The 13,815-nt window shown below is 36.9% G+C and overlaps 2 protein-coding genes across 2 annotated transcripts; both read left to right on the top strand.

Moving 5' to 3' along the window:
* The first annotated feature begins 66 nt into the window (after positions 1-66).
* Positions 67-9,597, top strand: LOC141619254 (putative E3 ubiquitin-protein ligase ARI8). Its single transcript, XM_074436281.1, has 15 exons — positions 67-521; positions 1,503-1,624; positions 1,887-1,992; positions 2,091-2,181; positions 3,021-3,193; positions 4,015-4,119; positions 4,863-4,951; positions 6,161-6,268; positions 6,817-6,907; positions 7,009-7,098; positions 7,408-7,455; positions 7,849-7,920; positions 8,088-8,187; positions 8,330-8,456; positions 8,915-9,597. The coding sequence occupies exons 1-15, from the start codon at positions 351-353 to the stop codon at positions 9,177-9,179; spliced, it is 1,758 nt and encodes a 585-aa protein (XP_074292382.1). The 5' UTR covers positions 67-350; the 3' UTR covers positions 9,180-9,597.
* Positions 9,598-10,324: 727 nt separating this feature from the next.
* On the top strand, positions 10,325-13,447 carry LOC141619253 (nucleoside diphosphate kinase 2, chloroplastic-like). Its single transcript, XM_074436280.1, has 7 exons — positions 10,325-10,731; positions 11,052-11,108; positions 11,224-11,310; positions 12,529-12,609; positions 12,697-12,809; positions 12,893-12,942; positions 13,143-13,447. The coding sequence occupies exons 1-7, from the start codon at positions 10,507-10,509 to the stop codon at positions 13,208-13,210; spliced, it is 681 nt and encodes a 226-aa protein (XP_074292381.1). The 5' UTR covers positions 10,325-10,506; the 3' UTR covers positions 13,211-13,447.
* The last annotated feature ends 368 nt before the right edge of the window (positions 13,448-13,815 follow it).

Raw genomic sequence — 13,815 nt, 5'->3', positions numbered from 1 at the left:
AACGTTTTTTTTAATAACTACTTTTATCTGCCAATACGATTATATTCAAAACCGTTTTCAATGTTTGTATAAAACCGCCTTTTCAACAAATTAAAGTTAGGTAATTATTAAATCCACCCTTGTCCCTTTTCTTCACGCAATGCAACTACCCACCTCATTTCCCCTCTTTTACCTTCATATATATTCTTCAATTTCTCAACCCTAATTCCCCAAATATTTCACAACCCAGAATTCTAGGGTTTGTAAATTACTCTGTAATTTCCAATTAATTTGTAACATTATGTAATTAACCCATGTATTAAGGTATCAATCAATTTGTAACATAGTAATAATTATTGTAAATTGAAGAAATGGATTCGGAAGATGACATGCATGATGCTAACGATGTCGAATCGTTAGAAGATTTCTACAGCGGCGATACCGCAATTGATTCCGATGATGGTGATGGTGATGGTGATTATGAATTCATTGATAATGATTCTGATGATGATTACGACGATTTTGTCTCTCATCGTAATCAGGTCTTCGTTGTGATTCTCTTTGTTTTTTCGCTGAATTTAGTTTATTTGAGATTTCTTCGGTTTCATTTGATTGTATATGTTTTTCAAAATCCGCCATTTTATCATAGAAGTTTCTCAAAATTACATATTTTGGAAAACGTATGCAATCAAATGGAACGGAGGAAGTATATCGTCATCTTGGGTACTTGTAGTCAATGTAGATGAAACTATGATTGTGCTTTTGTTTGTTTTAATCTCGTTTATGGTTTTTGGTGTGAAAGATTGATTGTTTGTATTTATTGATTCTGTATCAGTATTTTCAGAAATTTTATGTTTATTAGGTGAGCTAAAAAAGCTTATAGTCAAAAGCATCAATTCACTGATGCGAAGCCAACAATGTATAAAAATTGTGATAGTGTTGGGTATATAGAGGTCGAAACTCGAAATGTTGCTCTCTTCCATGATTTGTGGGTTATGTGTTGTTGAAAAATTTAAACTTTTGCTATAGTTTAGCTGGGATGTGTGGTTTATCGATGGAGTTGTTGATATTGTGAGTATTGTAGCAAAGGTGACATTTTTTATTGGGACGGTAAAGAGCTGTTGGTAGGATGTTTTGTGTGTGTGTGTGTGGGTGGTGGGGGGAGGGGGTTATGGGTTCAATCCTTTTACGGCTAACGTGTCACTTGAAAGCAGCCTTTTGTTTGTCACGAGAGTAATTTTCGTTACATCGTACCTTACTTGGGCAGGAGTCGTTATGTAGGCATTGGGGTAATGTGTAATGATCATGATCCTACGTAAACTGTGGTGGTTTCGGCTCTAAGAAATGGGTTAGTTCATAGTGCTATAGTAGACTATTCAATTACAAGCGAAATGGTTGGAATTGGAGCTGAAAAATGAATGATGAGTTGATTTGATTAAGCTGCAATTGATCTATTATATCATTTTGATGGGTTCCTTCTTTTGGGTGTATTCTGAATGCATCTCTCTTTTGTTGCTTAGCAGAACTTTACCATCTTGAGTGAAGCTGATATTCACCAACGTCAACAAGATGATATTATGAAGATATCGACTGTCCTTTCTATTTCAAAGATTGAAGCTAGCATACTTCTTCGTCACTATAATTGGTAAGTTTTGATGTGTAATTTAAAGCCATTGATTTAATGATAATCGTCTGAAAAATATTAGCGTGGTTTTCTATGTGACTTTGTTGTTCATTACCAGCCTTATATCTGCATTTATAAATTTCGCCACGTCAGACACAGTATCGCGCTTGTAGTGAAGAGTCAAAGTAGCACATACGTGGCTTAGTATTTGAGTTCTCTTTGAGTGAACCTTTCGCAGATGTAATTTTGATTCCGATGCAACCTTTCTTATATGGTCTTTCAGGAGTGTTAGTAAAGTACATGATGAATGGTTTGCTGACGAAGCAAAAGTTCGGAGGATAGTTGGTTTATTGGAAAGACCGGTGGTTGGATTTTCTAGTCCAAGAGAAGTACGTCAAATTTGAAAATTCTTGAAATGATAACATTCATTCTTTTTATATTATCTGATTTTTTTTGAACAATTGTTTGTTGCTGTCCTATGAATTAGATCACATGTGGAATCTGCTTTGAAAACTTTCCAAGTGGTGTGATGAGCTCTGCTGCCTGTGGTCATTCATTTTGCAATACATGCTGGGCAGGTTAATCTTGCTATATTATTTCATTTGTCACATATTTCATTGCGATATATTTTGTCTGTTCATTTAATCTACCTGTCAAACACTCCTAATTCCTATGTAAAAGTGAAATAATTAAATGAGATGAAACCTAAACTGCCAAGATTGCTTTTGATCCAAATTTGCCTTAATAATTTGAGTTAATAAGGAATCATTACCTTTCACCTTATTATTTATTGATCTAGATTTTAACATAATAATTTGAGTTAGTAGGGAGGGAGGGAGAGAGGGAAAATTGAGGGCGTTTAGGTTCAGTGCCAGGGTCGGATCCTTGTCGAGGTTGGGTAGAGCTAATACTAAGGATATATTTCAACACCGCAAGCCTATCGTTGCTATTGCTCTAAAGGTTCTTTATATGTTGGAAAAGCAGTCTGCCAGGGCAGCTCAGTGCTTTGGTTGAGGATTGTTTGTCAAGGATTGTTTGTCACTGTGGCACATCTAAGGAGTAATTAGTGTGTGGCTCTTGGGTTGAAGCTTGATGTCCTACATATAAAATCTGTAGGTTTGGTAGGACCAAAGGCACATGTATGTGGGAATGTGCCATGGTAGTTTTTGATTGTTTTTTTCAGGGATTGGACATTCTGTGGAGTATGTTAGGGGGGTAGTTATTTTACCTTCTTTTTCGCCTAAGGCAGCTGGTGCCTTTATACAGTTATACGTGTTAAAATATCTATTTTTTATTTTCAAAAAGAAAAAAAATCAATAGAATGTGTATTATATTAATGATGGCCCATTTGAATTTGATAATGATCATGTGCTCAGGACGCTGATGTTGTAATTCGACACAATTCTTTTTTTTCTAGGTTACATTGGTACATCCATTAATGATGGACCTGGATGCCTAATGCTGCGGTGCCCCGATCCATCATGTGGCGCTGCTGTAGGCCAGGACATGATACATAAAGTGGCTTCTAAAGAGGACAAGGAGAAGTATGATCGTTACTTCCTTCGATCTTACATTGAAGATAACAGGAAGGTACACATGGATAAAAAGTTTAGCAATAACTTTATAATTTTTTGATGGGTTACGAATATTCTTATCTGCAATTTTTCTGGAAAAAAACCTGTATATATTTATGTCAAAAGTGTGGCTTTAAGATGTTCCGTAGTTGTGAAATATGGTACTTCGATTTGGCTACGTGTGTCAGATGTGATATAGTGTCGGAGTATCGGACAAATTTGTTCAGGACAAAATTTCATGTTTTCAGTCTATTAAGTGTTGAGGTGTCGAGTCAGACATTAGACATGCCACCAAAATGAAGTATCATAGTAATATAAGCTCTGAAGGAGGCACAAAAAATGCTTATGAAGTTGTTAGCTTGTAGAGATATTTCATAGTTTCTCGTAAGCGTGTTATTGTTTATTGCTACACACTTAATGGGGTTTAGGCGCTTAGCTCACATATATATTAAGACTTTTGGGTAATTCCCCCAGTAGAATTGTTTAATATGGAGGTTCTTGAATTATCCTATCTTATGTATGTTATTATTGAACCTAAATCCAATTACTTGGATAAATTTAGCAAACCTTGTCATTTAACTTGCTCCATCTGAGAGTAAACTAACCCCGCCACACTAAGCCAACTACTTACCACATCATATTTTCTTATTAGGTTGGAGTTGAAATGAAGGAGTATTAGATTGAAGTGGTGATATTGAAATGCTTTACCTTGTGATATAATTCCTTATAGATAGTGGGTCCCTCCAGAAATTATCTTCAAGTTTGCATGTATTATTATTAATGATGTATGAAATTTCATGATTGTTAAGTGTTCAATGCTTCTTCTGATTTATGTAGGCCAAATGGTGTCCGGCTCCTGGTTGCGACTATGCTGTTGACTTTGTTGTTGGCAGTGGAAACTATGATGTATCTTGCCGTTGCTCTCATAGCTTTTGTTGGAGTGTAAGACACTTTTTCAAACATTATTAACTCCGGTCTTTGTTCTGGATCGGCTTCTTTAGTGGTTTATCTGTTACGTTGTTGTTAAATCTGCATTGGATATTTGGTATGCATTGTAGAGCAATTCGTTTTATGATATCAAATGGTGGTCGAGGAGCTTCTTAATTTTGTGTATCCTCTTCTCTATATATGTTTATTCCCTTCCTATGATTCGTGTTGGATGATAACAAAGTGTGGGGGGATTGGTATCTAAGCATCAGCTTCACTGAAGATAGGAAGGAATATGATAAAAAACTGATTGTGGTTGTACACATGGATAGAGGATAGAGACGATTGCCTCTTTTATACATATTTCTCTGTCATTCCACCGTCATGCTATGATTTGAGTATACCTATTAGTTCGGCTGGCAGCCTGTCCCGCTCTATTAGTGCCAACATGATGTGATCAGGATATTCTATCTTTGACTTGTGACTATCAAAGGTCAAACAGAGTTATCCTTAAGTTATAATGATTTGTGTAGGAAAAGTAGTATATAATCATTTACCACCTCCTTTTTAGTAGCTCCCCAAAGGCCCAAATATCTCTCGACGGGCGTGATTAAGTTTGAAACTATCTCCGTTGTATTGTTTCCTTGGTATTTGACTTTATTGTCCTTTTGGGCGAGTGAGGAAAGGGGAGCGTGTATGGGATTTGCAATGTAATTGTTCCCTTCTTGGAATCGGTGAACAATATTGAAATTTTGCAGTGTACTGAAGAAGCTCATCGACCAGTTGACTGTGGTACTGTGGCCAAGTGGATTATGAAGAATTCTGCAGAGTCTGAAAACATGAACTGGTATGTTAGCTCCCAATGTTGAGTCGTGTCTCTTTGTTGTGACTTGTGAGTGTTTTGGGTAGTTTAAAGTCTATTTTATGGTTTGCCAGTTTGGTAACTTTGGTTGGATTAGCAGGCTTGTTTTGTATTCTATATCGTCGGAAACTTCTAAAGGCTTGATTTTTTGTTGCTATTTATCAATGCAAACTCATTGTAGATTCCAGTATTGGTGTCTTAATTGACAATTTGGTATATCAAGGGAGAGTAGTGAGCAATCAATGCTCAAATTAAGTTATGTAATACGTCAACAAATTTCTGAAGGCTTATCTATTAGTGTCAATAGTAGCTTTCTCCATTTCTTATTTTTTTTATGTGAACTTGGGATATTTTGTTGCTATACGTATTGGGGTCTATGCTCCGAAAGGAATTTTCTTTTTTTAATTGGATATCATCCTTTGAATCTGAATGGATTTATTTGGTGTGATGACTAGACACTTGAGGTGGTTTACTTTATTGAGTTCAGTAATGGTATTTCAATATATTTGGGTTGGTATTGGGAAAGTTTGGTTGTTTTTCGTGCCAAAACTTTGCTAGGTTTGAAAGTAGAACCTAATTGTGGGACATCCCTAAAAAAGGACCTTACGAAACATAGAGATAGAGGGAGTAGTTTAGGTCAAGGTCTGATACTTCTCTAGTTCTCTCCAGCTCTATTTCATAATTTGGATCTTGGATGCAAGGTTTGAGCGTTTTTCTTTAGTACTCGTATCAATCATAAGCACTTGTTAAGCGATGAAGTTTACTAGAAGCTTAAAGAATGCAGATATTGCTGGCAGTTGTGTTTACTTTCTTTTGTTCTACTTTTTCCTGTGGTGTTTCCTTCAATTAGTTTATGGTTTATAGCGGTCAACATTTAGACAGTCATTTTTCATTTATAGTGGAGGTCAAGATATACACTCATTGGTGTTGGAGTGTCGGAATAAAGCAAAACGGGTATGCACAAGTTGGAAACAACCTTTGTGTTTGTCTAATTTAGTGGTAAGGTTGCGTCCATTCCCTATTCCCCCACGATAGGTCAGGGAGCCTTTGAGGCGCTGAAGCACTCTTGCTCTTGCTGTCTGACCAACATCTAGTAGGCAGGCCCGAAGTTTCGATGTTTTACTTGTTTGTGCGGGCTCACTGGTTTGCTGCAAAAGTGGCAAGTGCTGTAATTGCTGAAAATGTTGTCTGTAGGATATTGGCTAATTCAAAGCCATGCCCAAAGTGCAAGCGACCTATTGAGAAAAATCAAGGCTGCATGCATATCACGTGTACACCTCCCTGTAAATTTGAATTTTGCTGGTAAGTTCATTCCATAGCTTGTACTCGATTCTTGTTTTATTCTGTAACTGTACTTTTATTATATTTCGTAACTCTCATCAGACTTTAGGAACACAACTCTAGGTCTGTAGCTGTCCGTAATAGTTAAAGAAAAAGACAAAGAAGCAAGAAAACTAAAGAAGCACGAACTTGTGCTTCCCACTCTACTCAAGTACTCATGGAGATATTTTAATGTCATTTGTTTTGAATAATATTTTAACGGTGTGCATTTAGTTGAAAGAACAAAGTTTGAAACTCTTGTATGATACCTGCTTTTAATAGAGTATTAAATTAATTTTTTTTGGAATTAAAACATGAGAAAGAAAAAACGAAATAGTATGTTTGAAGAAGCGTTTTCACTATTTTTCGTGCAATTCTTCTTTTGTTTACAGAGAGCACATGACAGTTGACATTCATTAAGACTTAAAGAGTATCGAGTGTCTATCTTGGATATTTTGGTTTTGTTTTTGCTTCTAATTTGTGAAAACATATGATTAGACTAGACGCCATTTAAATACATATACATGCAGGCTTTGTCTTGGAGCTTGGACAGAACATGGTGAGAGGACAGGTGGTTTTTATGCGTGTAATCGCTATGAAACTGCCAAGCAAGAGGGAGTGGTATTGTGCCCTGGCATAAATTTTTTTAGAAAAATCAAGTTTTTTGCTCCAACTCTTATATGAGCCTTTTGTTGATCAAATGCCTATCAATTTTATTACAGTATGATGAGACTGAGAAACGTAGAGAGATGGCCAAGAATTCCTTGGAGAGATACACTCATTATTATGAACGTTGGGCAACCAACCAATCGGTATGTGCCGCCTGAACTTTTTTAAGCCTCTTGTTTCCTTGTATGTTTGGTAAAATTAATCCCCTCTCCTACAAGTGAGTGTGAAATTTTAAGAAAATTTCTTTCATTTTCTCTGCCTTGAACATAATCTAAGACGTAGAATTCAAGATGCCCGGCAGGCCGGCAGTGGATATCAATTTTCTATTAAGATTCTGGTGATTATAAATTTAGATGGCTCAAGATCATGTCATCTCATCGTTTTTCTCTTTTTTGGGTCGTCTTTTTCCTTGCTATGCCAATCTCTGATTTTCTTTTTGGCTTCTCATGCAGTCTAGGCAGAAAGCACTTGCAGACCTCCAGCAGATGCAAACTTTGCATGTAAGTTACACCGTCTAGTTGATGTTTTTGTTCTTGTTGAATTGTGGTGTTTGGACTATTATGATAAAACTGTTGTTTGTTTGCCTTCTGAAGGGATTTGAATAATACTCCCTCCATCCCAGATCTATTGTCCCTATTTGTCTTTAATGGTCAATCTAAGTCAACTTTGACCACTTATTTCTTATGATACATGATGTGAAAATAGTTACATGTGGTTACTAAACATGTCATGTAATCAAACTAGGTATTTCCACATATTATAATTTTTTAGAAGTCGTATCATGTATCGTAAGAAATTATCAATGAAAGTCAACATCAAAATCGAATGGGACGATATAATTGGGATGGAGGAAGTAATATTATAGAGTTTTGCTAATTTTCTGCTTGCTACAGCTAGAAAAACTGAGCGACGTACAGTGCCAGCCGGAATCACAGCTCAAGTTTGTAATAGAAGCATGGCTGCAGGTGAAGTTTCTTGCTAATCCCTCCAATATACTCAATTGCCCCCATTCGACATTTTTGTAGGAGGGGAAAAAAGTCAAATGGGGCTAATTGAGGGGAAATTGAGGGAGTATAAATCATTTTCTGGAAACTCTGGAGTAAATTCTTTATGAAGTTAATTTTGTGAGCAGATTGTTGAATGTAGGCGTGTCCTTAAATGGACATATGCATATGGTTATTATTTGCCTGAGCTCGAATATGCCAAGAGACAGTTTTTCGAATATTTGCAGGGTACGCATCTGTTGTAGTTGTTCTTCGCATAACCTTAAAAAGTTTCTGGGTGATACACTTTTCCTAGTTTGTATCGTAAAGATAGGGTACTAAAAAGTCTTGTTTGATTGCTGAAATAGCTCTGTTGTTATTTGTTCTACAGGAGAAGCAGAGGCTGGTTTAGAACGACTTCATCAATGTGCAGAGAAGGAGCTACAAGTTTATCTAAATTCCGAAGGCCCATCAAGAGAGTTTAACGAGTTTCGTACAAAGTTAGCTGGTCTCACAAGGTACAGTAGTAAAAATGGACTTTAGTATGTTACCTTATTTCATTGGTGTATGGACTTCGTTTTTGTTTGCCAATTATTTCTTGGTGCACAGAAACTTATAATAGACGATTGTGCTCATACAATCAAGCCATTTAATGTTGTATTCCTTCAAATTTAATGTTATATGCACACAACATTTTACCCAAGACTCGCTTGCCAAATTGCACTCTCGATGCATCTAGTCTTGTCAAGTAGGAGTGCTGATGCAATCCATGATCCAACATTCATATGGGTTATCGTTGATGGTCTTTTTTTTAAACATAGGGGGTAAGGTTGCATATATATTCAACCCCCTCATTATCGTCTGGCAAGGTGGCAGGGGCCAATGAGTGTTGTTCTTGTTGATATTGTTCATCACCCTGCTGTTTTTAGGTGTACTTCAATGATACAAGTATTTGACATCGTTTATTTGGTGGCAGTGTGACCAAAAATTACTTCGAAAATCTTGTCCGAGCCCTAGAAAATGGTTTGTCAGATGTGGATTCCCATGGTGCAACCAGCAGAACCACTAGCTCAAAGAGCCTGGGTGGAAGTAGGAGCAGGACTGGAAGAACCAAGGCCACATCATCGAAATCTGCTAGTTCTAGTCGGAATGTTGATTCAACCCACTGGTCTTGTGAACACTGCACCTATGCCAATGTGAAATCTTCTACGATTTGTCAAATGTGTCAAAACCGGAGGTGAACCAACTTGTCTCCATGTCCCAATGCATACTTCTAATGTCAAAGAAACATATTGCGACGCTGAAACCCAGTCAGTCGTGCCTGTGTTGCCGATAATTGATGCTTACCAATTGAACAGGGAGATTGTTCCTAACTTTCCGTGTATATCAGGTGATACAGAAATTTTTACAGAAGATAAAAGGGTGATTTCGGGAAAGTGCCTTGGTCTAATGATTTGTATATCATAATGTAAACTGTAAATTATGGATCCCAACTGTTGTGTCGCGGTTTGTATCATAATGTAAGCTGATCTTGATCTGTATGCACGCCTGAATGTTTCAGGCAGGTTGTATTACTGAATAATGTTCTTGGTAGTGTAGGATATTGAATATTCCACCCGAATTTTATCACTTGAAATTTACAGCCTTGTTCATGATACACTTGTGTTTGTTCTTGTGTCTATTACTTTGGTCTCGTACAAAGAGATTATCTTACTGTAGAATTTTTGTTTACAAGAATAAACAGGGTCTCAGTTTTCTGGGGAAACTTGTCTCCATAATCCGAGTTACCATCACACTAGATATTGAAGTGGGCATGCGGGTCATTGGGCTGACACAGCCCATGGCCCATTTTAGCACGACACGGAATTGGACAATCCAGCACATCACAACACTCCATGGGCCAAAGTTTGAGAAAAAAGACCTTGTCTAGCCTGGGCAGTGGGCACGCACACTCAAAATATAAAGAAATAAGGTTAAACAATTTCTTCGATGAAGTGATGATTAAACATTGTTTTCGTGAAGCCAACAAGGTTGCTGACTTTATGGCTTCTATTGGACATTCATGTCCAACTCTTTCGAGGTGGTTTAAAAGCCGGTGGCTTCAGCTTACCTCACTCATTCGAAAGGATGAGATAGGTTGGTCCTACCCTAAAGGAGGATCAACCTAATTTTGTTACCCTAAAAAAAAAAAAAAAAAAAAAAAAAAAAAAAAAAAAAAAAAACTTAGAATTGTCATATCAAAATAAACATTGCGCCAAACCCAAGTACCCAACCCATGTACCACCACCAACCAAGTAACCACTAGAGTTGTTAAAGGTCATCTCGTCCATTAAAATCTATTTATCCAATCCACAAAATAAGTAGGTACATACCCAAAGACTCGACGCACTATCCATCTTAAATCCGCTAACTCACTTATCTACGGACAAAAAATTTAACTCACATTTGACCCATATCCGACCCAAATAGCATTAAATCACCTCTAAAACACCCATATCACACCTCAAGTGAACCACCTAAACTTGAAACATAAACCAATTAGAGCTAATAACACAAAAACACAACAAAATGGAAGCATTGACTACATTGAGTGGATTGAGCAATTCTATTCAATGTTCCACCACAACTTCCACCAACCGCCACCTCTCCCTCCACCGCAACAACCACCACCATAACTTAGCCGCATTTCGCTCCTCAAACTCCCAATTTTTCTCTTATTCCCCAAAATGCCCTCGTTTATCTGCAAAACCCATCAAAACCCGCATCTTTCTTCCTCATTTAGTTGCTTCCATGGTATGTTTACTCCTTATTTTCACCTCTTTCTTTCAAGTTTTCATCTTTTTACTTCAATTTTTTATGGGTTTTCAGTAAAATGTTGAATAATTTACTTCTTATTTTCCCCTCTTTGTTTCAAAGTCTTCATTTTTTACCTGAATTTTTTATGGGTTTTCAGTAAAATGTTGAAAGTTTACTTCTTTCTTGTAAAATTTTCATCTTTGCACTTCAATTTGCTGTGGAAATGCAGTAAAATGTTCAAAATTTACTTTTTTTTTTTTTTACCCTTTTCTTGTAAAAGTTTTCATCTTTTTACCTAATCTTTTGTGGGTTTGCAGGAAAATGTTGAAGAGACTTACATTATGGTTAAACCAGATGGAGTTCAGCGTGGTCTTGTATGTAATTTCATTGATGAACTTGAATACTCCGTCTTATTAATCATTTGTTTACCTTTGATTAAAGTACCCGTCGCAGAGAATTGAAAAAGGTTGTTGATGGAATTTTGATCAGGTAGGGGAGATAATTTCAAGGTTTGAGAAGAAGGGTTTTAAATTGATTGGGTTAAAGATGTATCAGTGCCCTCAACAATTAGCCGAGGTTCGGATTTTTGTCTGTTTTTTCAACGCGAAAGTTTTGAATTTTACTCCCTCTGTCCCGGTCATTTGTTGTCCTTTTCCATTTTTGGGTGTCTCAGTCATTTGTTGTCCTTTCTATTTTAAGAATCAACTTGATGAGTAATTTGATCATTTGCATTCAATTTGTTCCACTTGTCATTTAGTTATTGGCCTTTTCCTCATTCCTTGGTCTTTGTGCCAAAACAAAAGGACAACAATTGACCGGGACGGAGGGAGTATGTTCTTTTGTATCTCATTTAGTATTGTTCACTTGATGAGGTATGAATTATGGAGATATCATTCATGAGGATTATAGGTTGCTTGTGTTAAAATAGACATACTAGATTAGCTTGGCATGTTTACGTATTTTTCGCTTAGTCGATTATTCTAGCACAACACTGTCTTATTCATACCATCCAAAGCTATATCATGAGCTTCAAAAGACATACGGAGTACTAGATTAGCTTGGCATGTGTAGGTATTTTCTGCTTAGTCGATTGTTCTAGCACGAGTCCGTCATAACTCATACCCATACAAAGCTCTATCATGAGCTTCAAAAGACATACTCACTAGATTAGTTTGGCATGCGTAGGTATTTTCTGTTTAGTCGATTATTCTAGCACGAGACTGTTTCATACCATCCATAGCATATCGTGAGTTTCAAAAGCTACCGTGATTTTTGCTAATACAAGTATACATACAACTGCTAGGGCGGAGCCAGAGATTCCGTTGTATGGGGTCATTTGAGTTTTGCTATCAATTCTTCATTTTGATTGTTGGATCCTAAAGATGCTAGTATAAAATTTGCGCGGTAGAACATCGATCGTCTAAGATCATGTGGAGTCTTGAGACCCCATGACCTTGGGCGTGCCTACACCACTGTCAACTGTTGTCAAAAGTTATTATGGCTTCATACAAGAATTTTATGTTGTCGAATTAGATAAACTATCTTTTTGTTGATAAAATACTTCATTTTTAACCTAAGATTGCTACATAAGATTCAAGACTTTGGTTCTACGACTATGGAGTTCAGCTTAGTGTGCAGTGAAGGGGAAAATCAATAAATTTTCTGTTTTTAATCAAATGCTTTCTCTATTGCTCGAAAAGCTAAAAACTTTCACAATGTATGGGTCTTTTGGTGGTTAGAAATGACGAATAATGTATATGACTTATGAGCTCTTACAGAGATAAACTTTTACAGGAGCACTACAAAGATCTCAAGGCCAAGTCATTCTATCAGAAGCTGATCGACTATATAACATCTGGTCCTGTTGTTTGTATGGTAAGATTTCTATCCTAAAATTGGTTTCCTTGGCGAAATGCTGAAGCCGATTAGTGCAAATTAACAGTGGAATTGAATTTTTGTTAGGCTTGGGAAGGCGTTGGCGTTGTTGCGTCGTCACGCAAACTAATAGGAGCTACTGATCCTCTTCAAGCTGAACCTGGAACTATCAGAGGGGATCTTGCTGTCCAAACTGGAAGGTTAGTCTGTTGTTGTGAGCACAGCAATGTTTACATAATTTACGAGTCTTTTTGTGAATGTTAACTTGAGACTCTACTTGCAGAAATGTGATTCATGGAAGCGATAGCCCTGACAATGGCAAGCGCGAAATTGGTAAGTTACTTCTATAATTAGAAGGACTGTTTTTAAATATACCTTTTCCCATGGAGTGTTACATTTGGTCTAACTCTCGGCAATGGAGATCCTGGCTTCCAAAGAGACTCGAGTTGTTAGGGTTTTCTTTCTAGGAAAGTCGGTGATTGTGTAGGTCGTATATTGGAGTCTGATATTCCGATTTGCTTTTCTCCTTTTAGGTCTGTGGTTCAAAGAAGATGAAATATGTCAGTGGACTCCTGCTCAAGCACCATGGTTAAGGGAGTGACTTTTTACCAATTTTGCAACAGTGACTGACTGCGAACGTTTCACAATATTGAGCTTCTTTTATGAGAGATGCTTTTCGCATACCGGCGTGACTACTGCATGACAATCCATTTGTTGAATTAAAATGTAATTTTTGTTAATAATTTTGTAATGACTACCTACTCCTACTGTGTGTGGTATTCTTGATTTCTCGTCATTCACGACATGATAAAAATAGAGATTCATTCTCGGACAAAAAGCTTTAGCGTATCTGAGTTAGAAGAAATTGGTCTGTGATGCATAAATTGCATGATATTCATGAACAATGGGAGTGTGATATAAACAGAAAGCAATCGCTTCTGAACCGCAAATCTAAATGCAATCAGGACAACGTACAAATTGCTTCGGCAATACGAGTTCATCAAATAATCAAACTGATACAAGCTTACAACTTAATTGCATAATTTCATGCTAAAATAAACATCTGAACACACAGGAAATTTATCGCAAACAGCAAACAAAGCGTCATTCACTTTCTAACTCAGAATTTTCGAACAGGCTGTCAATTCAGAATCACTCGAACAACCAGAAACAACTGAACACCCACAGAAATTTCTTGCAGACATG

The sequence above is a fragment of the Silene latifolia genome, chromosome X (assembly GCF_048544455.1).
Source record: "Silene latifolia isolate original U9 population chromosome X, ASM4854445v1, whole genome shotgun sequence".
Lineage (NCBI taxonomy): Eukaryota > Viridiplantae > Streptophyta > Magnoliopsida > Caryophyllales > Caryophyllaceae > Silene > Silene latifolia.
This window is presented reverse-complemented; position numbering and strand designations above follow the sequence as displayed.

What these genes read in the sequence shown, in the direction of transcription:
- LOC141619254 (XM_074436281.1), top strand. Translation starts at nt 351, where the DNA reads ATGGATTCGGAAGATGACATGCATGATGCTAACGATGTCGAATCGTTA. An exon ending in GATTTTCTAGTCCAAGAGAA is followed by an intron (nt 1,993 to 2,090) that starts GTACGTCAAATT and finishes CCTATGAATTAG; the next exon opens with ATCACATGTGGAATCTGCTT. An exon ending in TAATAGAAGCATGGCTGCAG is followed by an intron (nt 7,921 to 8,087) that starts GTGAAGTTTCTT and finishes TTTTGTGAGCAG; the next exon opens with ATTGTTGAATGTAGGCGTGT.
- LOC141619253 (XM_074436280.1), top strand. Translation starts at nt 10,507, where the DNA reads ATGGAAGCATTGACTACATTGAGTGGATTGAGCAATTCTATTCAATGT. An exon ending in ATGGAGTTCAGCGTGGTCTT is followed by an intron (nt 11,109 to 11,223) that starts GTATGTAATTTC and finishes AATTTTGATCAG; the next exon opens with GTAGGGGAGATAATTTCAAG. An exon ending in CAATGGCAAGCGCGAAATTG is followed by an intron (nt 12,943 to 13,142) that starts GTAAGTTACTTC and finishes TTCTCCTTTTAG; the next exon opens with GTCTGTGGTTCAAAGAAGAT.